Source organism: Gigantopelta aegis, chromosome 11 (genome assembly GCF_016097555.1).
Source record: "Gigantopelta aegis isolate Gae_Host chromosome 11, Gae_host_genome, whole genome shotgun sequence".
Classification (NCBI taxonomy): Eukaryota; Metazoa; Mollusca; class Gastropoda; order Neomphalida; family Peltospiridae; genus Gigantopelta; species Gigantopelta aegis.
The window spans coordinates 23,283,817-23,309,928 of record NC_054709.1 but is presented as its reverse complement, the minus strand read 5'-3'; the positions used below and the strand labels follow the sequence as shown (position 1 = coordinate 23,309,928).

Genomic DNA, 26,112 nt, shown 5'->3' with positions numbered 1-26,112 from the left:
TATATAAAGCTTAGCCAGTCATCCTAGAGGACCTAGGTAAACTGTAGGTTATTGTCTTTATTGTGATAGGTACCAGTATTAAGTCTGTATTACAAGGTTATTGAATGAGTAGTTAGGGTTAATTAAAAATTAACCAGTTAGGAATAGAGTTGTAATTCCTTTATTAATTAAGTTCCCCTGGAAGCGTTTATCAATTATCACACGTTATTGAACGAGTAGTAAGGGTTAATTAAAAATTAACCAGTTAGGAATAGAGTTGTAATTCCTTTATTAATTAAGTTCTCCTGGAAGCGTTTCTCAATTATCACACGTGTGGGTGTTGTGTCACGGTGAAGTGATTAGCATATTGTGTAAACTAGACACCTATAGATTAACTAATTAAGTGATCAGTTCTGGGTTGTTATTATTGTTGTTATTAATTAACTACTGCGGCAGTACATTTGTCAGCGTAGGTTAATACAGATTCCAAAGTGTATTGTGTTTTGTTGTGTTTTCTAGTGAACTAAACGTGCTATAATAATATATACTTATATAAGATCGTATCTCTGATCATACCTAGACGAGCCACCAGCGGGTATAACCGCCCGTTACAGAGAGATCTAATAGATATACAGTTAGGAGAGATATTTGGACAGTCGTGTTTCATTCAGTTACGGGTATTATAGGATCCCCGTGACAATACTTGTTGATATTAAGCAATAATGCGCATTAGATATCGTTACCAGTCCAAAAACCTTGATTACGTATTCCTTGACAAAGTTTTGATTGACACAAATGCATTAGGCTATATCAAATAAATTACTGATAACCAATTTATTTCATTACAAGGTGAGAAAAAAGGAAGGAAGAAAATGGGCTTTTTAACGATGTACTCAACACATTTTATTTACGGTTATATGGCGTCGGAAATATAGTTAAGGACCACAGCGATATTGAGGGAGGAAACCCGCTGTTGCCACTTCATGGGCTACTCTTTTCGATTAGCAGCAAGGGATTTTTTATATGCACCATCCCATAGACAGAATAACACATACCACGGCCTTTGATGTACCAGTCGTGGTACACTGGCTGCAGCGAGAAACGGCCCAGTGGGTCCACTGACGGGAATCGATCCCAAACCGACCGCCTATCAAGCGAGCGCTTTACCACTGGGCTACGTCCCGCCGGCTATAACGTGAGGAGTATGTCATATTAGATGTCATGATAGAATAGTATTATTCTTAATAGTTTCGGATTAGAAAATAATGAAATAAAATAGATGTTCGGGTAATTATGTCATTTAAAAACATGGGTTTTTTTAGTAATGAATAAAACAAAACAAAAATATGTGACAGGGGTTGTAGTACTGATATTTATAGGTCATAGTTTGGTTGATATATTGCATATAGTGTTTTTAAACACAAACGTTAACATGGTCGCCTATGGGATTTTAATTGGTATAGTCCAACCTATAGCACATATTCAGTGCATAATAAAAAGGATTATGATTTTTGTGATTTAATTAAATTAAACCATACTATTTGATTAATTAGCCGTTACTCGGCCATGCAAGTTCACAATGACCTTGACCTTAACAATAATTACTGTGCATGGCTCTGAATGGAGTTTGAATAAAAATTAGCACTGAGGAAAAGTTAGTTTTGGCCTATAATTCATAATATAAAGATTTAAATATTTTTATTTACATGGTGTTTGACTTGCCATATACAACTGCTCTTAAATATGGCAATATATCTAGGCAACCTGAACTTAGATTTTAATAACAATTTATTTTTATATTAAAAATAACGTGCCAATATTGGGTTAATGTCTTTAATTTCCATAAACATAGTTAATGTTTCATGTATGTACTTCTGAAAGCTTAACTTTTTAAAGACCTTGATTTTTATTGTCCTTTTGACATATTTATAGGGTGCTAAGTCATATTTTAGACAAATTTGTAGTTTCAGGAAAAAAAAAATTTTAATTTGAAGAAAAACTTTACCAAAGCCATAATTAAAATTTTGGTCACTATTGTGCCTTCTGTTCTCATTTATACATAACAATAAGCTTGTTAAACATATCTTTAGGTCTCCAGATCAAATCGTGTTTTAAAATAATCACTTAGTTTGCTCCCATGAAGTGTATTTTAAGTGTACACTAGATTTATAGAACCAATTTTTCCAGATTTGATTATCTACTTTGCTGTAAGTTGATAATGTATTTGATTGTTAATGCTGTATTATCCAATGTTAATAGCTAAATAATATGCTGGATTACAGATTGTAGGAATACATCCAATATACATATTGTATTGATCTGGATTAGAAAATAATGCAATAAAATAGATGTTTGCGTAATTATGTCATTTAAAAACAATTTTTTTTTAGTAATGAATAAAAAAAGAAAGAAGTGAAAGCTGCATGATAATTCCAGATATGACAAATATTTAAAACCTCCAACTATAGTAGGGTATACATAAAATATAATCAGGAATATTGGTGGCTGCCAATGGTTTTGATGGTCCGTTTTGAAAATCCGCATAGCCGATAGATTTGAAATTCCCGCGCATGGTAAATTGAAGATACCCACACTCAGCATACAGGATTTCCCCCCAACAGTGATGTGCAAGACATTAAGTCATTACTTCCTACAGATGCAGTCATGTTGGTTTTTCCTCCCTCAGACATTGTATTTTTTTAATACTGATATTTCTTTGATGTGCCTATTGAGGTCTTCATAATCTAGGGGTCAGTCAAGTACGTGTTTCAATGGAATAAGTTTAAGGAGTTGAGGTACTCTGAATACCCATGTTGTCTCTACATATATAGCTGAGCACACACACACACACACACACACACACACACACACACACACACACACACATCTGACAGTAAATATCTTCAAGAGTATTATTTAAAAAAAAAAAAAATCAAATATGACCCCTTACGGAAATGACGTAGCTCAGTGGTACAGCGCTCGCCTGATACACGATCGATCTAGGATCCATCCCCGTCGGTAGGTCCATTGAGCTATTTCTCGTTCCAGCCAGTGCTTCACAACTGGTGTAACAAAGACCGTGGTATGTACTATCCTGTCTGTGGAATGGTGCATATAAAAGATCCCTTGCTTCTAATCGAAAAGCTTAGCCCATGAAGTGGACACATGGGGTTTCCTCTCTCCATATTTGTTTGGTACCTTACCTGTCCGACGTCACATAACCGTAAATAAAATGTGTTGAATGCGTCGTCAAAAAACCCATTACCCTTCCTTCCTGATCACAACCAACTGTGTCGACGTATTAGTAGAGACTATATGTTTATGACTGCGTTAATCGGCCACTAGAAACAGTGGTTGCAGGATCAATTACCATAAACTAACACACGGTTATTTTGGATCCATGTAAAATACGGTCTTGGTCACTACCAACTATGTCGACGTATTGAACATCGTAAACAGATACATGCTCCTTGTGGATCCATGTAAGATTTGGTTTTGATTATTATTAACTGTCGACGTATGAAACATAAACTGTTATTATTCAAATTAATATAGGAAAACACAGGATTTGGCACGCACATATACATATACACATAGATATATATATATACATATATATATATATATATACACACACACACACATTTTCAAACATATATATATATATATATATATATATATATATATATATATATATATATATATATATATATATATAGTTGTGGCCGTGTCCCAAGGATATCAACAGTGTCCAGAGAATATAAACAACATGAACAGATAACAAAGCTGAAGTGTTTCAGTTTTCAGAATAATAAATTTATTTAACAGTTATGTGTAAATGAAAATAAAGTTAATGTTCACAGGTTAGTTTCCAACTGATAGATAGAAATCTTCCTTTCAGCTCCAGTTACATTAAAACAGTGAGGACTGTATCTCCAATAAATGTCAGCTTAACTGCAGCTTCCTTCATATAGATGGTAAATGAATAAAATTTACTTTAAAAATATACGTTAAAATTATTCTGTTTTCAATTTAAATGTATGTAATGTAATAAAAGTTAAACTTGGAAAGTTGGACAAGGGAACATGCTTTTAACGTTTACTTATCATTTTCATTTCAACTTATTTTCATGCTTATATCCAGTTAAGGTTTAAGCACACTGTATTGGGCACATACCTTAGCTATCTGCGCTCTGTCCAGGACAGTGGGTTACTTGTTAATTATTAGTGGTTGGTGAGAAAGAAAAGGGCGTAGTGGTCTTATACCTACCCACTGAGTCGTTAAAACTCGCTCTGTGTGGGAGACGGTACCGGGCTGCAAACCCTGTACCTACCAGCCTTATGTCCGACTGCTTGACCATGACACCACCAAGGTCGGTATTTTGACGTCCATGTTCATTTCAACTTATGTTCGTGCTTATGTCCAATTAAGGTTCGAGCACGCTGTCCTGGGCACACACCTCAGCTATTTGGACTGTCTGTCCAATATAGTGGGTAAGTGGTTAGTTCTTAGTGAGAGAGAAGATGGTGTAGTGGTCTGACACCTACCGATCGAGTCGTTAAAACTCGCTCTGGGTGGGAGCCGGTACCGGGATGCGAACCCTGTACCTACCAGCCTTATGTCCGATGACTTAACCATGACACCACCGAGGCCGGTATATAGACGTCATCTTTCTCATTACATTTTTGTTCGTATAACTTATGATGCCTGGAAATGGATCATGAAAAATAATACTGTGAACCAAGCATTTCGACGGCTTAACCACGACACCACCGAGGTCGGTATTTTGACTTCAGGTCAGGTCAGGTCAGAGTCACATTCAGAGCAAGCTATTTTGGTGCACGCCTGTCATAGGCACAGGTGCCGGCTCCTCCGTCCAGGACAGGAAAGGGTTGGGGTGTGTGGGAAGGAACCGCCTGCACTGGCAAGTGCAAGAGATCACCAGCAGCCCGACCGGAGTCGGTAAGAGGTGGGGGGTGGATTTGGTGCTATGGAATTTGGAATGTCCCATAGGATTAATGCCAAAGGGAAAAGGTGCGCAATTTGAATGAAAGAAATTTGGCGCATTTTTGACCGGTCCGCTGAATTGGAAAGGGGTATGGGTATGGGTACTCTATTTACGTGCCCCTATCCAAAAAATGGCTCAGGCACGCCCATCACAGATCCGACCTCTGACCTCGCCAGGGGTCGATTCTGGGACGGGTGGGTTTGGGGGGTGGGGTAATAGAATTATGGGGTGAATTTAAAAATAACATTAAGTGCTAAAATTATTTTTAAAAGCCAAACATATATAAACAAAAAGTGGGTTACAATTATAACATGTTGCGCCTTAAATTTATGGTCATTGATTTATTTAACAGATTAGTTGGTGCTTAATTTAGATCCGGCATTCCAAAACTGGTAATTATAATTAAATTATAAAATATATTTTTAGGCCCTGGAAGAAAGGTTCACCAAGGGACAGGCCAGAAGGTGCCCAAAGTTGCTAAACCGCATTTCCATGGTTTGGGGTTCCAGGGAGGGGAGGCCTCCTACCAGGCACCCTATCGGCAAAGACCGCCTACGCCCTATCGCTCCTTGACGCACCCTATCACGGCGTCCCGCCCCCATCCCTCCCTCCCCATGGTTATCCATACAGCTGTTATGGGCACAATAAAATGAACATGACAATGGTTAAAAGAGTTGTGAATTGGATGATACATTAAAACCCATTGAAACTGGAGCAATAGGATAAAAAAAAGGCTACGCAAAGAAGAGACACATATCATATATAAAATATATACAAACATATATAATTAAAATGCTAAGAGGAATTAATACCAACACCAATACATAATAAAATTAAAGAATAAAAGTAACACAAGTCAATCATACAACATAATTAAAAGTACATGTAATACATAAAATTCTAATAAGTGTTAAATACGCATACATGTAATACAAAATATAACATATATACATAAAAAATGCTAAGAGGATTTATAACATCAACATTAAAACCAAGTTAAAAAAAAGAATACATACAGGTAGTTAAATGGGCTAAACAAATGCACCCTTCCACCACCCACCAGAAGGCGATATGGCAGTCGGTCGCACAGGTCGACCCAATAAGTACCAATAAACATAATATACATCACAACTATTAAAAGAAAAAGATAGAACCAAATAATTATAGTCTACACGCCATGCGCCTTAAAAATATAACTACATTATAGACCACTAATAACGTTTCTCCTACTAATATAAAACAATAAATTAGCATGGAGAAGGCGACACTGTCAAAAGTCAGCTCCCGCATGTCCAACTGAGTCACCACACACGCCCAACTCACACACCCAACTCACACACCCAACTCACACACCCATATGTATAACATATACAACAACAACAAAAGAAAAAAAAAGGAATCAAACTCAGCACAATTTGGTGCGTTAGGTAGATATTTCAATCGTGATTAACCTTCAGAATTATATATTAACCATATAACAAAAAGGTCTCAAATTATAACTTTAGTTGCCACTACATAATCCACTATCAAGCCAAAAGTCTAAGGCGGGTTATTATTTTAGTAGTTTGATTATCGACCGAAATAGGGCTGGGGGAGTTAACTTTAGGTTTAATCAAATAGTGTCATAGTCTAGTTTTGTTATCCCAGTCCTTTTGCCAAAATGTATTTAAATTACTTTGTGCTATGGACATAATTTTTCTAAAATTATATTTACTTTTAACTATAATTTTGTCATCATCTAAAGCTTTCTTAGCATTTTGATCTGCCATCTCGTTACCAGTGATACCCACATGAGCAGGTACCCAATCGAAAGTAACAATATGTCCTTTTTGATTAATTAATGTACTGAAAGCTGCTGAACTTGGATTTAAGTAAAGCCTGTAAAGAGCTGAGAGAGTCAGAAATAATTAAATATTTATGTAGAGATGTAGTCACCTGTATTTGAACTAAAATCCACTTGAGTGAGGATAAAATGGCTATTAGTTCAATAATAAAAACCGATAAAAACTGAAAGGAGATTCCGGTAAAGCAGGCCTGACATTGGAAAGGGGATTTTTACCTCAGGTCAGGTCAGGTCAGAGGGTTGAACGTGCACATTCAGAGCAAGCTGTTGCAGCGCACGCCTGTCCTGGGCACAGGTGCCGGCTCCTCCGTCCAGGACAGGAAAGGTGGGGGGTGGGGGGTGTGTGTGTGTGTGGAAGGAAGGACCACCTGCACTAGAAGGTGCAAGGGAGCACCAGCAGTCCGGCCGGGGCTGGTAAAAAAAGTAAAGTTTGTTTTATTTAACGACGCCGCTAGAGCACATTGATTTTTTATCTTATCATCGGCTATTGGACGTCAAACATATGGTCATTCTGACACTGTTTTTAGAGGAAACCCGCTGTCGCCACATAGGCTACTCTTTTTACGACAGGCAGCAAGGGATCTTTTATTTGCGCTTCCCACAGGCAGGATAGCACAAACCATGGCCTTTGTTGAACCAGTTATGGATCACTGGTCGGTGCAAGTGGTTTACACCTACCCATTGAGCCTTGCGGAGCACTCACTCAGGGTTTGGAGTCGATATCTCGATTAAAAATCCCATGCCTCGACTGGGATCCGAACCCAGTACCTACCAGCCTGTAGACCGATGGCTTGCCACGACGCCACCGAGGCCGGTCGGCCGGGGCTGGTAGCAGGTGGGGTGGGTGTATGGGTGCTATGGGTTTTTGAATTTGGAAGGAGCGGTCGGAATTTAGCCAAATAATTTTTACGTCCACTGACGTCGGCCTTTTGTAGTGTCTCAGAAGTACCACGTGACGTCATAACAACCCATCAGAGATTACGTTACGCCAGGAACCTTTTACATAATAAATACCATTTAATTTAATAATTATCTTACGCACACAATTGCTCAATAAATAAAGTATTTGTTTTTTGGTCCAACTTCCGTTTGCAATTTATAGTTTGTAGGCCTAAATGCACACCAGGAAGGAAGTCGATATTGGGGGCTGACTGAAATCGAGGGCGTAAAGCAAACTTTCTACGAGGGTTGGGGGTATGCCCCCCCCCCCCCACCTAAAATTTTGAAAACTAGATGTCCTGAAATGCAACTGCTACAAGTAAAATTCACCTCTGCCTTCAGATTTACTACCAATAATATTTTTGATTCAAAAATTAGTAAATTAAATTAGAAAATTAATTTTAAAAGTCCAGGTTAAGAAACATGGACATCCATAACAATACATATTATATATACATAGCAATGAAATATATAGATCTACAGAAACCATAAAAAGTGATATCCGTTAAAAAAAAAAAAAGTCATATTTTCACTATTTTAGCTACAGTGAAAATATAAAAATCGTATTTACTTTTATGTAAAGGTTCATGATTACATTATACATGTGTTTTAGTGACAACCAAAGAACTGAATCACTTCTCATGCAATTTGGATATGCAACTGCCACGTAGGAACAAAAAAAGAAAGAAAAAAAGGAGCTAATTTATTCTTACACTGTTAAAAGATATAGAAATTAAAATATTCACAATTTTGTGACATATTTTAATACTGTATTTAAGTCGTCAAAAAAACAAAAACCCCAAAAACCAACAACACAAAAAACAAAAACATTTCTGCAATTAACTAAACATGAATGTTAAAAATAATGTATAAATCAATTATTCAACCCCCCCCCCCCCCATCCTTGACATTGATTGATCTTGGTGGGGGAGGGGGGATAAAAAAAATAGATAAAATAATAATAAATAAATAAATAATATAATAAAATAAACATTGTAATATGCAATAACTATGAACTACGCATTAACACATGAGGAATGATTCACTTCATTAGTTATCCCACTTAAACAAGGCTGCACAAATTGGCATCAATAAGCCTTGTGTACTTAAGATCACCATTTTTAATTTTGTGTACACATGTGAATTCATACTCGTTATTAACAAAACGTTCGGACAGAACACTTTTCTCCAGCTTATTAAATGTGTCACCACTAACACGCAGAAGTTTGCAAGCTACACTTTCAAAACAAAATGCGGCAAATTTAATATTGGTTGTTGTATTTATTACTTTTAAAAACATCTTATGATGCGCTATCGCTTTCAAGTATTTCAGTTTGCAGTTGCTGCAGAAATACATGCCGTTTGATAAACGTATGGTGGACATCGTGCAGTCGTGCACGGGGCATCCATCGTATGGCTGCCTGCTCTTAGACACATCGAGAACTTTACCGTACAACTTTACAGTTATGAACTTAACAGTCGAATTGCCAGTGTACGTCTCTACTCGTGTGTTATTGTCCAAAATAATTTGAACCGTATCAGCTGATTTACCCACTGACGTATATTTACAATGACGTTTTAACATCGGAACCACACGTACGTTATATAACATGTAAACATTTCCAATATCCATAGATTCATTTACGAGTTTTGCTAATTCATTAACCGCTATACCGGCAATTTCGCCAGTTACATCGGCAAATATAACAAAGAGGTATTCTTCTCCTCTTGTGTTTTTCTTCAGTGTTGATTTGTCGATGATCTTCACGCGTAGTGTTCCATACGTACCAGGTTTCAGGTTCCGTATTAGCGAGATGTATCCATCTGAAATCCATACATCAATCAAGTTAAGTTTGGTCATTTTCTCTCATCAGTAGTTGTTAGGATTTATTTCACGTTTTTGTGGATTTTCCCTTCCCTTAATATATTTCATTAATTTGTTTATTCATTCCCTTAACACCCCCCCCCCCCCCCCAAAAAAAAAAAAAAGAGAGAGAGAGAGAGAGAGAGAGAGAGAGAAAGAAAGAAAGAGGTTGTTTTGTTAACGATACTAGAGCACATTGATTTATTAATCATCAGCTAATGAATGTGAAACATTTCATAATTCTGACATATTGTCTTAGAGAGAAACCCGATACATTTTTCCATTAGTAGCAAAGAATCTTTTATATAGTATACACCATCCCACATACAGGATAGCACATATCACAGCCTTTGATATGCCAGTCTTGGTGCACTGGCTGGAATAGGAAATAGCCCAATGGGCCCACCGACGTGGATCGATCCTAGACCGACCGCACATCAGGCGAGCGCTTTACCACTGTGATACGTCCCGCTTCATATAAATAATTTAAAAAAAACTTATTGTTTTTTTCGCAACAGTAGTAGTTAAGATTTATTTCACGTTTTTATGGAGCTTCCCTTTGACTTTATATATTTCATTAATTTGTTTGTTTATTCCCTTTAGCAGCTCTGAGGTACAACCTAACTTTAAATATGGAAGTTCAGTTATTTGCATTTACATTCGTGGACGTATGTAGCCCAGTGGTAAAGCACTCACCTGATGCGTGGTCGGTCTAGGATCGAACTGCGTCGGTGGGCCCATTGGGCAAATTCCCATTCTAGCCTGTGCACCATGACTGATATATTAAAGGCCGTGGTAGGTGCTATCCTGTCTATAGGATGGTACATACACAACATCCCTTGCTACTAGTAAAAAAATGTAGTGGGTTTCCTCTCTAAGACTATATGTCAAAAATTACCAAATGTTTGACATCCAATACTGAATAGCTGATCATTAGTAAATCAACGTGCTCTTGTGGTGTCGTTAAACAAAACACACTTTAACTTTTATGCTTGTGCTTACCTTTAAATGAGGGTCACGCACATTCGTGTTTTTGTTATAAAGTAAATGTTTGTTTTATTTAACGATATAGAAGTGACACTAATATATAGTAGGAATGTCCAAGGTACGTAATTCTAAAATAATGGACCTCTGTAGGTTTGGATAAGTGCAATCTACTCTTAAATTGCTACGGGTCAGTAATGTAGTTCATTTGTAACCTAAAAAACTTGCAGAAGGAATGCTGTTTTTGTGATATACCTTTAAAAAACCCCCATTTCCAGACGGAATTCTAGAATTTTATAGTTAATTAAACATAAGATCAACGCTAAAATACGAATATATGAAACGAATACCTGATAGTCTGTGATATATGTCCATGGCTCTTTCAGCAGGACTGTCAAACCGGTTGTGTGGTAAGGAACCTAAATAAAATAAACATGTAATAGAACAACAAACGAACAGCTAGGCGATTGATAGAAAAAAAGTTATTTTATCTCTAATAACTAATATCTATATATATTTGACGATTACTGACCTTGTCTTTGTCGAATTTGCGGAATTAAACTCAGTATGAATAAAGATGTTATATTTTTGTTGAAGGACAGCAAAGCGTTTTGTCATAATTTTGTGGTTGTTTACATTAGAATTAGCAGTTGACGTTGCATTACGTTACCTACTCATTTATTGGATAGAATTTTGTCTCATCTTTATTTTCATTGGTTAAATCTCCCAGGGCAATATCAATTTTGATCGGACCGGTGGGACCGTCTCAGGACAATATCATTTTTAAGGAAGGTCATGTGACTGGTTTTTGACCAAAAAGAATACAGATATATTTTCATTATGTATTATATATATTTATCATATACTATCTTATATATTCAGTGCAATCAAAGTGTGCGATATTTTTCAGATCACATACTTTAATAATTTGATAACTTTGCAAATTAGATGTAAATTAATTGAGGTCACGGCACAAGGTTTATTGACATTTAAGTAAACATACTAGTTAGGGTGACACTCCATAACTGACGTATGCATTCATGGTAATCAAATAAAAACATTTCAATAGCAATTTTACACTGAAAACTGTCCAGCGTTAAAAAAAACCCAAAAACATATTCTTACGTCATTTGAATATCTAGTAATGGCAGACTAGAATTAAAGTTGCATGTACAGTTTACAAAAACACGTTGTATTAAGCTTGAGGTTATATGATAAAGAGATTATTACACCCGTGTGTTTCGGTATCGTCAATGTCATATATTAGGAATTAAAATAATGTATTATGCTTGCCAGAGGCTCGGTTAATACAATTTTTATTCCTAATATATGATACTGACGATACCGAAAAAAACCTCTGGTAATAACCTATATACACATATATATATATATAACTTACACAGTGCTCGGCCTGGGTCTCGAAATACATTACCACATCGGTTCTAAAAAATCGCCACATTGAGAATTTTACCATTATGTTCTGAACCAGCTATCAAGACTGGGACCGGCCTCGGTGGTGTCGTGGTTAAGCCATCGGACATAAGGCTGGTAGGTACAGGGTTCGCAGCCCGGTACCGGCTCCCATCCAGAGCGAGGTCTTAAGGGCTCAATGGGTAGGTGTAATACCACTACATCCTCTTCTCTCTCACTAACCACTAACAACTAACCCACTGTCCTGGACAGACGGCCCAGATAGCTGGTGTGTGCCCAGGACAGTGTGCTTGAACCCTAATTGGATATAAGCACGAAAATGTTCTGATCATACTGTCCATGAACACAAATAAATAACTCACCCATAAGGATATTATAAACAGCTTAGTATCTTTAAAATGAATTCAATATTTCATCAATAAAACAGTTTTTACTTCATGAATTACTACAATGTGGAATGCATAGCTACATATGAGACTTTTACATGAGACTTTTACTTCGTGAATTAAGGCTTTAACGACGCCACACTGTGTCAGTCAGAGATAACATAACCACACAAGATAAGAAACCTACCTGACAGTCCTCCATAACTGATCGCAGTTCGTTCAGCTAGACCGCTAATCGAAAGGCTGTGTGGTAAAAAAACTGAAACAAAGGCATAGCTAGTTTTACTTATAGCACACTGATTCGTAATATTATTATAGAGTCGACGGTTTGAGGCTCACACTTTATAGAGTTATATCAGCATGAGGTGACAGGCTTCAAAGTCTATGTCGTCAGTTTCCCCCAACAACTGTATCGAGCAAGTGAACTCAAAACACGCTAGAAGAAAGGAGAGCAATGTTTGATTCACAACACCCCACAACATTGCCTTTAAACCTGTTCATTAAATACAAGATATTCAATTATTTCAATTCATAACTTTTATTTAAATATAACATGGTCGCCACGGTAACAAAAACACCAAACAGTCAGATTGACAAATGGCATACAACACCGGGTTTCTGCTTCTTGTAGTAACTATAAAACACTAATGTATATTGAAACATTGTGCAACATTTGCATTACAATTTTGCTTTATTTCAGCATTAATAAAAACCTTACTTTTAAATTTTGAACCAGTCCCCGATAAGACTGGTGCAGTGTGATGTTCAGGGCCGTACCCTCGGGAAAGGAGGGGAGGGGGGCAGTTGCCCCCCTGAGAATTTCATTTTTTTTACTCCAGAAAATAGCATACACATCTCAGAGTTTAATTTGTATAGTGTTTCATTTGTTTATAAAAAATAGTGCCCCCAGGATTTTATCAGGGTACGGCCCTGATGTTCCGATAGTACTATGTGTACTAAAACGTCTGAAATACAAATAACCAAGCATTCTGAGAGAACTGCTGAAGTAAGACATGCCCCCCCCCCCCCCCCTGCGCTCAACAAAGTTTTGTATCTCCTATATTCAAGGACCATAACTGTGAAAATAGGTAAATTGCCATGAAAGTGAAACTTGATTTGTAACAGATCATGATAAAGTTATACATAAAGTTTCAGCTCAATATTTTGAGGCACTGGGTAAGAAATGTACAGAAACCTATATGTGTGACAGACTGAGGGACAGACAGAGAATACAGACTGACAGACAGAAGGACGGACATGAAACAAATAGTCCCCTCCAGTTGGACTGATAGGCGACTAATAACTCATCAATAGGAGAATTATAGCTGAGTACCTTTAAAATTAATTCAATATTTGATAATAAAACATGCAATTTTACTTCTTAAATTACGACAATGTCAAAAGCATCGCAACTGAAGAGTTGAAAGCACAGCAACATGTCAAGATTTGACTTCTTAATTTAAATTCAAGTAAAGTTGGTTTTGTTTAACGACACTACTAGAGCACAATGATTTATTAATCATCGCCTACTGGATGTCAAACATTTGGTATTCTGACACTACGATTTAGAGTTCTAAAACACACCACGTTGTTCTATTAGTAGCACGGGATCTTTAATATGCACCATCCCACAGACAGGATAGCACATACATTGAAGGCACTGCAACTCGTGAAACATTTACTTCTAAAATTACAAGAATAGTAAAAGCATTTTACTTCTTGAATTACGATAACGTGCCAGTGCACATCAGTTAGAAATACTAGACCAGTGGGAGAATTACGACACTTATGATGCTTTTACTTCGTGAATTACGACAGTTACGATGCTTTTACTTCGTGAATTACGACACTTACGATGCTTTTACTTCGTGAATTACTTCGTGAATTACGACACTTACGATGCTTTTACTTCGTGAATTACGACACCTACGATGGTTTTACTTCGTGAATTACGACACTTACGATGCTTTAACTTCGTGAATTACGACACCTACGATTCTTTAACTTCGTGAATTACGACACCTACTATGCTTTTACTTCGTGAATTACGACACCTACGATGCTTTTACTTCGTGAATTACGACACCTACGATGCTTTTACTTCGTGAATTATGACACGTACTATAATTTTACTTCGTGAATTATGACACGTACGATAATTTTACTTCGTGAATTACGACGAAGTTGAAAACACCAACATATAAGGCTTTAACGATGCCACACTGTGCCAGTCAGAGATAGCATAGCCACACAAGATAAGAAGCCTACCTGACAGTCCTCCATAATTGATCGCAGTTCCTTCAGCTGGACCGTCAATCGAAAGGTTGTGTGGTAAGCAACCTGAAACAAAAACATAGCTAGTTTTACTTATAGCACAGTGAGTTATAATAATCTTATTAAAACAGACCTGGACAAAGAAAGAAAAACAAAAATGTTTTAGTCAACGACGTAATCAGCACACTATATGGCATCACTTATTAGGTTAAGTATCACAGAAATAATTAGACAAAAGCCGTTGCCGCCAGTCAAGACAAGACAAGACAAGAACTTGCTGGCATGTTTCAAACACAAACATATGCATGCAGTGCAACTCTAATGTTTAAAATCGTGCATAGCCAAATATCATCAACAAAAACTTATAGGAAAAAAGTACATTGTTGTGAACAGTGTCTGTTTCTCACTTCCATTGCCGTGTATAATTAAGATCTCGAAATGGTATCATGGATGTTATGTTTCGTACACACTCACCCCAAACTCCATATGTAGCAAACATATAACATTTGTTTACTACATCATAAGCTATGTTTATATACTATTGATGAAATATCATATTTACTCATTTTCGCAATTGTATTATATCTGTACTACTATTAATATTATAATTATACTATTTTTGCTCCTGTAAACCATGTCCTACCATTGAACACATGTCCTCATATGCCGTAGAATACGGCCTAAGTGTAATAAATCCGTGTCTTGTCTTGTCTTTGTCTTGTCGTTGCTGCCAGTCCATAGGCTACTCGTTGCTGCCAGTCCATAGGCTACTCGCCTTTCCCATGAAGCAGCAATAGGAGAATTTATACCCACCATCCTTAAATCCATGAATACGTTACATACCACGGCCTTTGCTACATCCCCCCCCCCCTTGGCTGGAAGGAGAAATATACCAATGGGGTGTGTGTGTGTGTGTGTGTATCCATGAACGACGTGCATCAGGCCAGACCTTTACTACTGGGTTAAGACCTGACCCCCCCCCCCCCCCCCCATCCCCCACCGATTCCAGAATGAACCTATCATGACGAAAAACGTACATGTAGGATGATTCATTTTCGAAGCATCGGCTATTGGGTGTTAAAAATCCTATTATGTTTCTAAGGCAATATTTGCTTTTCTTAAAAAAATCTCGAAATATTAATTAACTGCTTGACTGTCTTTTCAAATCATATACGACCACATGAGAATACCAATATTATCATATGGTTCTAAAATATGGGACTATAGTAATAGTTTTACAGTTGAACTAATGTGATATAAAACATGTTTTAAAATTAAGAAAAAGTATATATAAGATGTTTATCGGTTTAGTGGTTAAAGATATATTTATATTCATGTATCATACTCGTGTTGGGAGACGAGTAACGTATCTTACTTTGAAAGATATTGCGCATTATCTTGGAATCTGCGTAGGTGACCACCATCATACTTTGTTCAAACGTCATGCATTTTCTATTAAAAGCAAATTGCTTTAAAAATGGATCTTCACAAGCTTGTTCCGATATTTAAATAAATGTTTAACAGTCACATTTAAGAGAAACTTACTAAATTTGTGTTTATCACAATGGAAGATATTTTAACAAACTATCGATATACAAATCTCAGCAGTGAACACATGCATAGCCAGGGATTCTTAATCTGATGAAACGAGATAAGTGAAGAAAAAATGTGATGTGATGTTTTTACCTAGCTTCCGAGTATAGTCTGTAACAATCAGCGACAGGTCCAATCGGCCAGCATACGATGTTTTGAAGTGCTGCTCTAGTAAAACGACATTTTGTGGACTGATTTTGTTCCTTTCTTCTAAAAGAACAAAAATATCGAAGGATGATTTTATCTTTTCTTTTTTCCCTTTTGGAATATCAACCAGGTAACTTAATAAAATGTCTTGATCTTCATTTGTCATTTCATCCGCTAGTTTCAGAAGTAACTTTCGGTATGGAGATAAAGGAGAGACGTTCACGGCCAAGTGTGAGTCGAGATCTTGTTCCTTGACACATAGCTTGTAGAGCAGACTCCGCTTCTGGATTAGTTTCAACATCTCGGCCAGAATCCACCTCTTGTTGTACCTTAGGTACTCGTCTTCTTCGAGATACTTGAACAGTTCGCGTCCACTTTTTATGCATTTTAGTTTGTTCCGTGGAAGGATATCTCTACATAGAAATATCAGTGCAGCCACATCTTCTGTGCCAAGGTCGCGGTCTACTGACAATAAATGAGCCCAGAAGTCAATGCGCAAATTCTGCTGGTCTTCATCTACAAATAATAACGAGCGTAATTAAATAGTGAATACTACATGACTGGCTATTAGATACCATTTATCTTACAATGAGTAGTTTATCAGACCTTGTCGTTTAAGGTGCTTGAGTACGATCGCGTTCGTACAGCGCACGTAATTTCAATCTGGCGAGTGTGACGCACGTTACACTTAACAAACAATGTATTTAAAAAAAGAAAAATTATATTGATTACCACTATTTACCTTATGTAGCTGATAAAAAGACCCGTTTAATAATACCAGAAAAAAAAGTGACGTGAACGGTAGCGTCCATGCAAGCTTTTAATATATGACTGGTACTTATCTTTGCTATACATATCGGAAAACACTGGTTTAATAGACATCTTCGAAGACGTACCAATCCGATCAAACTCTTTTGCCTATTTAATTTATTATTAATTAGAAACAGTCCACTTTTGTAAGGTAACAGATCACAACGTCTGATAAGGCTAACTCATTTATACTGTTCATATAGTTTTGGAAAAAAAAGGAATTGAATCAATTAGTGGCTTCTGTAGCCTACACAAATGAACTCGTTACGGAAATCAGCTAAGTCGGTATAACTGTCTCGATTAGTTCATAACTGTTAGCCTACAAAGCTTACGTGAGGTCCCGAAAATGGCAAGCGTATAACTTTCTTGATTCTTTAAAAAAGAAATGAAATTTAGACAAAGACAATTCAAAAGTAGACAGAATAATAAAACAAAAGCAAAAGAAATGATAATATACTGATGGAAAGAAATAAGGGAACACACAGTGGCGTAGGCAGGATTTTGTATTGGGGGGGGGGGGGGGGGTGGGGGGCACCTGTGTAGTGGGATATGACACAGAAACCTTTTTAATGTTATTAATAAGCGAAAAGGTAAAAATTTCCCCGGTTACGCCACTGGGAACACATCAAATTGTAGACCAAATTTAATTCACTACTAGCGTAGTAATGTCTGTATTTCATACCAAGTTGTAATGTGGGATTGAATGTCTTTAGTGTTGAATGTGCTGCCTATATGTTCCCAGTCAACTTCTGACAATATGAATTAATTTTTGATGCAGTCATTATTTCTTATCTGTGTGATCCTTTATTTGTTTCCATCAGTATAGGTTTGTCTTTTTTTTACGTCTATTAGTTTTCAAATAAAACTTCATTTAAATATTTGTATTTCAGCCAGAGGTTAATGAATATACATCTGTTATTTATATATTTATATATGTACAAACTATAGTAACAATAATCATAGCCGACTATTTAATTGTTGTTTGTTTGTTTGCTTTAATACGTATTTTAGAAAGTCACAGACCATGTGATTGGAACATTATTTGATGCGCAGTACTCTGTGGCATTTTGACCAATCAGAGCTATCGGGGTCAGATTATTTTTACTCTTGGACTCTGGCTGCACGCACACGCTGGTCTACTTGACAACGTGTTACGCACTTGTCATTTATGTATCTAAAATTATGTTGTGGTTTTTTTAGATTATCTTTATTATGGCATCCCACTTTTGGAATAAAATCCTTTGTAATGACATATTTTGTCGGAGTTTGTATATTTGTTATCAACAACATTTGGACCATTCTAGATCAATGGCGTAACGCTGACTAGGACACAGATGTCCGAGCCTTTCGTAGCTGGTAGTGGTATGATGTGTTACAAAATGTTGCGGGAGGGAGACTGGTTGCATAATTGTTGAATTTAAAATGCCACGTGAATGTCAATGCCCCAACCAACACTCAATTGAACTATTTGTAAGCCTACGTTTAACGAGTTATTTTAAAAAATAATAATAATAATTATATGAGGGATCTAATTTAGTCGGTAGTATACATATTAGCACATTAAGTCAATACTACACTTTCTCTCTACGTCCGTTCGGACTAGTGCACACCTACCATGCTTGGGTCGCTGTTCTAACTGAACCACCTCCTCAGAACCAGTGAGGTTTTCCCATCCCAACTATCCTAATCATGTTCGTTGTACATAATAAAATGAAATTCAAGACAAGTTGATTCCTACATGTTTAACTGCACGTTCATCAAACCATCTAACATTGAAAATGTATCTATAATTGTGTGCATCAAATTATTTAAATGGTACATAATTTATTGTAATTAAAAAATCAAATTGTCTGTATCAGTGTATGTCATAACTATATTTCTATAGCACTGCTCCTACATGTTTTTTAATATCTCCATTCCTGAAAGGGAAAAGAAGTGAGATTACACTAATGAACCAAACAACATAACATTAGAAGAAAACATTATTGGTTTATTAGTTCATTTTTTTCAACATGTCTCTACATTTACATGTACCAATTACTTCATAAATTAATAATGCTTGCTTTTCACTCGCCTTAACATTTTGATGAGTGCGATTTTTTACTCGCCGAAGCGTTTTGAGGTCTGCGATTTGTCACTCGCCAAGGACTGGTTTATATAGAGAATACTTGAGTGGCCGTTAGATACCGTTTATCTAGCCCGAGTACTCCCTCTCGCATGCCAACTCTCTCAGCCACCGGGCAGGCAAAGATACCCGCTCTAATACAACAATAACCCTATGTTTGACGTTAAAAAACTTTACATTGATCATTTTCGAGTTAGCTAATAACAAATAGTTGATACATTAATCACTAATACACACCAAACATCCTACAGGAAGAAACCCGTCAGCACCTACGTATTTAAAGTTTGTTTTGTTTAACAACACCACTAGAGCACATTGATTTATTAATCATCGGCTATTGGATGTCAAACATGGTCATTTGACAGTTATAGAGAGGAAACCCGCTACATGTTTCCATTAATAAAAAGGGATCTTCTATATGCACCATCCCACAGACAGGATAGTACATACCACGGCCTTTAATATACGAGTCGTGGTGCACTGGCTGGAACGAGACTTAGCCAGAATTTTAATGGACCCACCGATCGATCCCCGTCGGTGAGCCCATTGGGCATACAAAAGAGCCCTTGCTGCATTAAAATGTAGCGGGTTTCCTCCCTAAAAAAACTATATGTCAGAATTACCAAATGTTTGACATTCAATAGCCGATGATTAATTAATCACTGTGCTCTAGTGGTGTCGTTAAAGAAAACAAACTTTTTATTTCCATTCAATAAGAAACCGCGTCACATATTCCTACGTCATTTGAATATTGAGTAATGGCTGACTGGAATTAACGTTGCGGATGCCGTTTACAAAAATACATTGGAGAGAAAACTCGCTACATGTTTTTTTATTAGTAGCAAGGCCCTGTTGAATGTGAACAAGTGTAACCGACATGCTGAATAGCGGGTGGAGTTGACCTCGGCATGTTGTGCGTAGGACATCAATAGCGCTGGTAAAATATAATACGATTTGTATTACAAAAGCGATCAGGACAAAGATAGACACAAGAAAGGCCTTATGTCACATTAACCTAATAAATAAAATAATAATAATACAGGTAGTGATCACTGTAAACATAACATACCCTGTAAAACACAGACATATTAAACATATTCAATTTTTATAATTATTAAATATATTCAACCAGCTATTTTTGTATTTTTAAAATTATTTATTTATTTATATACCTGTCTGTCTGTTTGTCTATATTGAGATAGGAAACCCGCTGTCACCACTTCATGGGCTACTCTTTTCGATTAGCAGCAAGGGTTCTTTCATGTGCACCATCCCACAGACAGGGTAGTACATACCACGGCCTTTGATATACCAGTCGTGGTGCACTGGCTGGAACGAGAAATACCCCAATGGGCCCACCGACGGGGATCGATCCCAGACCGACCGCGCGTCGAGCAAACGCTTTACCACTGGGCTACGTTCCGCCTCACATGGATGAGGAGTCAGTTCTACAACGATGACAACCTCGTTATAAGTACGAACCATGAGCGTTAACAAATAATAGCTCAGTATCGCCCAAACAATTAATTATTGAAAGTTTAAGTTTGTTTCGTTTAACGACACCACTAGAGCACATTCATTAATAATCGGCTATTGGATGTTAAATATTTGGTAATTTTGACATATAGTCATAGAGAGGAAACCCGCTACATTTATCCATTAGTAGCAAGGGATCTTTTATATGGGGATCGATCTCAGACCGACCGTGCATCAGGCTAGCGCTTTACCACTGGGCTACGTCCCCCCTCCCAACAATTACGGAAGGAAGAAATGAATTGATATTGATAGAGGAAACCCTTTGATATACCGGTCGTGGTGCACTGGCTGGAATGAGAATTAGCCCAATGGGCCCACCGACGGGGATTGAGCAGACACTTTACCACTGGGCTACGTCCCGCCCCTCAACATTTATTGAATACATATAATATTTATGCTGTCATATCCACAATTCATACTCAATAAACTGAATGTGCATTTATACAATTAACGACAAAACAAAATCGATTATCGTTTGGGATTCTCAAAAACGCGCCCACCCCCCTCCCCTCAAAAAATAAATTAATAACAATTTTGTTTTTAATATGTAACAAATAAACAAAATAAAAATGTGTTATTGTTGGGGGGTTTTGTTGGTGTTTTTTAATCACAGAATTCTTAAAAACAGTTCGTGCTCCTGTTTCCCCTTGCAACATAACGAATCAAATATATTGTTAACGTTTATAGATAAAACAATAAATAAAAGTAACATTTTATTTCACTTTTGTTCCAGTATTTATACAAAAGAGAACATACTTTAAAGTGTAGCACACTATATAGTTGTGTGTATGCGAGAAACATTAATAAATCAAGTTTAAAACACCAAGCTTTGTCTTTTCCCTCATTCAGTATTAAAAATTAAAATTAAAAATTAAACGGTAAACAAATGGTGAATTGTACATTGTGTAATGGTCCTTTTTGCATTTTAATTTAAAATGTCCAGATGGAAGTGTTTAGCATGCAAGAACAGAAATAATATGGCTAGTTTTAGAGACTACATATATTGATCATACTATCTATTTAATTTCATTTCTTTTTGAAAAGAAAAAACTACCCAAATCAACAACAACTTTTTCTTGGTTTTTATTACCAGTTTATATTTAATATTCTGCAAATCGACTTAAATGAAGCTTTGGAACTAAAATGAACTATTAATTTGAATTGATGGATGGTGGCAGTATAAGGTCCAAAACACACTCGATCTGGGTCTGGCGAGTATGGTACCAGTCGAAAATGAAATGAATTGAATTGAAAGTAACAAAACACACCGCATCTGTGCTAGCGTGAACTACAGATCTGGCAACAGACGACATAGAACATGCGATATATTTTTCACTGTAGCTTACTACACTAGCAGCTGCGCAATGTTCGAGCCTTATTTTGTTTTCATTTTTCTTAATAAACAACAATATCGTAATTATTGTTGATCTTTATAGAACAAAATATATCCAAAGATATGAAAGCAGTCAGTTATACTAATACTGTCACAGTGCTACAATTTCAACTTTATAAAATTACAGTTTATATATTTATTTTTACATGCACATTAATTACAATCAGTTACTTGGTAATTTGACGTCTGCCGTGGTCAAACACTAATTAACGAGCAATTAAAGACACAGTGTAGTTTAATTGTTGTCATCGGTATTACAGGCGTCTTAACGAGTACGCCATGTCTGAACTGAACTGAACTGAACTGAACTTCATTTACACTCTGGTAGTAATTCAACGGCATATAAGTTACATTGTTAAAATATAAGTAAATAAATAAATGACAAGATGGCATATTAGTCATAATAATGATGTACATCAGATATTCAAACGTGTAAACAAAAAACAAGTGTATATCTATGGGTTCATACTTGCATTTGAAGACATACATTACATATATACATATAAAATAGTAAAAACATAGATTTCAGCCATGAGACTTATGAGTATGCATAATTTGTTTACAAAAAAACTGCTAGCTTTCTGAGAACACCAGCTTTTTTGTACAAATAGCATTCTAAATTGATAAACATTTTGTCTAGACTGAAAACACTTTGGCAGAAGACTTTTTCTTCCATCTTTAAAAAAGGACAACACATTATATAATGAAATTCATCACCAATTTCGTTATTTGTACACAGAAAGCATGTTCTATTTGTTAAAGTTATGTTATTCCATCTGCCTTTTTCAATGGGAAGATAATGATTCGAAAGTCGAAAGTGTAATAATGGTAGCCAATGGGTTTGTTTTCTCTAGATTGGTTAAATATGTCTCGAACACAATATTTGATTTAAACGTCATTGTTCCATGTTTGTAAGAACTGATCATGTAATCTTAAAACAAGTCTTTGTTTTAATAGATTTACATCTGGTTCTCTGGTTACACTGTGCAGTCCATACATTACTATATCCAGCTTCATCAAAAACAGATTTTATAAACTTTAACCATTTATAATTACAGATTCCATTATTGTAATCATTCAGCAATAATTCATATATCAAGAATGATAACTTTGTATGTTTTCCAGTTATTAGTAAAAGTGATCATTTTTAATTTGACATCAAGGTACATTAGGTAACGCCCCAGTTCTCCATATAACATATTCACATACGTTGACTTTTTAACTGCCAACAGAAACTTCATAAATTTATTTTGTAACGTTTCTAAATAAGCAAAGGCATACGGGCTCCCAGTGTTCAGGCCAGCTCATTTTTCCTGAATTTCTCTGTTGTTGTTGCCCGGATTTGATTTGATATTTCCTCTGCCCCGCACCCCAGCAATCGTCGAATCGAAATACAAACACACTTTAAAGACATTCTGATTCAGCAAAATCGTTGTAAAAGGACAGTATATTGCGTATTACTCGGTGCTTAAAGTACAAAAGGCATTGCAACTGCTGTTTCATTTTATAGTAACTGTCGTAAAGTATAACATCACTCAAAATACTGGTGATAACATTTAACAATTTGCAACAACATTCCAATAAAAACTATTTGAATGAAATACACACCATGTGTTAAAAAGTTATTGTCTGTGTGAGCTATTATAAATTGTGCTCATGCATTAATATTATTCAGGGCTGTACCCTCCAGAAAATAGCATACACATCTCAGTGTTTAATTTGCATAGTGTTTCATTTGTTTATAAAAAGTAGTGCCCCCTCCCCTCCCGGATTTTGATCAGGGTACGGCCCTGTTATTTTCTATAAACCTTGCATCGGGCACAAACGTGAGAACATCTAGTAGTAAACAATAATATAACTGGGTCAATCCACCTTGGAAGAGTCAACAAGAAAATTCAAATTCCCTTTCAAAACTAATACTGTTTAAATTAAATAATAAATAATTGTGCCCGAAAAGTGCCCGAATCTGGATACAACGTTTATTCATATTATCATTACCGCCAAACAGCTATATAGGGCTGCAAAGCAATCGCCACGCATTTTCACATGGATTACAACTAATATTGTAGGTAGAATAATGAAAATACATGGTGAAACGTGTTCAGGCCAGCTCATTTCCCCCAAATTTCTCTGTTGTTTTTGCCCGAATTTGATATTTCCTCTAACCCTCCCCCCTGCAACCCCCCCCCCCCTTCGCCACCCCCCACCCCACACTGCCACCCCCCCCCCCCCCTACCACCCACCTCCCCACCCCTTCGTACTCTTATAAACACAGCGTTTTTTGAGGCACGATACTAAGAAACATACCTGTTTGCGTAGCCATTTAGCCTTGGGTTCGTTTACACTGAACCACTTATTATCGCTAAACACAATTATACGTCACATATGATAAGTGATAGACGACAGCTCAATTAGCCAATCGCCGACATTGATATAAATAGACTGCCGCAAAAAAATCCACACGATCACAATAAAAATAAAATATGGCCTAGCAAAGTCCATCGAGGTTGAGACGTTAGAGTAAAATTCCAGTGATGATCTGGAAAAAGCATTACCTGTTTCGGTTGAATGATAATATTTCATACAGATATATACTGGCAGTCCAAGCTATACTTTACATAACAGCTAGACACATCTGTTGCATGTAATATAATCGTCGAATCGAAATACAAACAAACTTTAAAGACATTCTGATTCAGCAAAATCGTTGTAAAAGGACAGTATATTGCTATAGAACGTATTACTCGGTGCTTAAAGTATAAAAGGCATTGCAACTGCTGTTTCATTTTATAGTATCTGTCGTAAAGTATAACATCACTCAAAATACTTGTGACCTAGTGAGGGACGTAGACAGTGTGGTTAAGACAAGTATCGACTTAATGTGCCCCGTGCACTACTTGTGACCCACCACCCATATGATAAAAATTAACAATTTGCAACAACATTCCAATAAAACAATATTTGAATGAAATACACACCATATGTTAAAAAGTTATTTCCTGTGTGAGCTGTTATAAATTGTAATTGTGCTCATTGTCTATTTAAACCTTGCATAATGCACAAACGTGAGAACATCTAGTAATAAACAATAATATAACTGGGTCAATCTACTTTGGAAGAGTCAACAAGAAAATTCAAATTCCCTTTCAAAACAAATACTGTTTAAATTAAATAATAACTAATTGAAACTGTGTGCATTCGTTTAAAGGTGACAGGGAGAAATACGTATACTCAATGCTGTCAAGTGCGGGTTTCTGTTCGAGATAAAGTGAAGTTTACGTTTTAAGAACATCCACTAAGGCTATAAATCTACAGATATGTGTTTGACATAGTATGATAACGCAACAACAACAAAAAACCAGTGTTCAAAGATGAGCCTGTTATTAAAGTAAGTTTTCTAAATAATAACCGTTTTATATGTTTGTACAAGTAGTACGTACAAAGAAAAAATGGTATCCACTGAATGAAATACTCACCCGTCTCAGACGCCATCTTGAAACATTATTGGAAAAACAGGTGACATCATACCCAGCCAATCGGTGACAATAATATACATATTAGAATACTATCAATGTAAACACATAAGCATGCGCAGACATCATAGTGTGGTTAGATATACAGATCGATGAATACTGCTAGTTTCAAATGTCAACAAGGCCTAACCTAGGAATCATACAGAAATAAACATAGGGAAAACCACTATAAGGAAAAGCAATTCACAACTTCATTGCTGAAAGTAAACGTTTTGACTTTATTCTTCTTGTTTCTAATCTACATACAAATATTTATATTTTGACAGG

General features: G+C 36.4%; 1 protein-coding gene across 5 annotated transcripts in view; it reads right to left on the bottom strand.

The window, feature by feature from the left end:
* Positions 1-8,648: 8,648 nt before the first annotated feature.
* Positions 8,649-26,112, bottom strand: part of LOC121385161 — a 28,326-nt gene continuing 10,862 nt past the window's right edge. For 2 of the 5 annotated variants that reach the window (XM_041515704.1, XM_041515705.1), the window contains exons 2-6: positions 16,395-16,964; positions 14,703-14,774; positions 12,622-12,693; positions 10,968-11,036; positions 8,649-9,593 (exon numbers count right to left, since the gene is read on the bottom strand). In XM_041515704.1, the coding sequence (XP_041371638.1) occupies positions 8,833-9,593; positions 10,968-11,036; positions 12,622-12,693; positions 14,703-14,774; positions 16,395-16,749 (1,329 nt within the window). In that variant the 5' untranslated portion in view covers positions 16,750-16,964 and the 3' untranslated portion in view covers positions 8,649-8,832. Of the gene's footprint in view, positions 9,594-10,967; positions 11,037-12,621; positions 12,694-14,702; positions 14,775-16,394; positions 16,965-24,619; positions 25,766-25,788; positions 25,840-26,112 lie in introns of those variants that run through there. The other 3 variants (XM_041515702.1, XM_041515701.1, XM_041515703.1) reach the window with 3 other exon arrangements.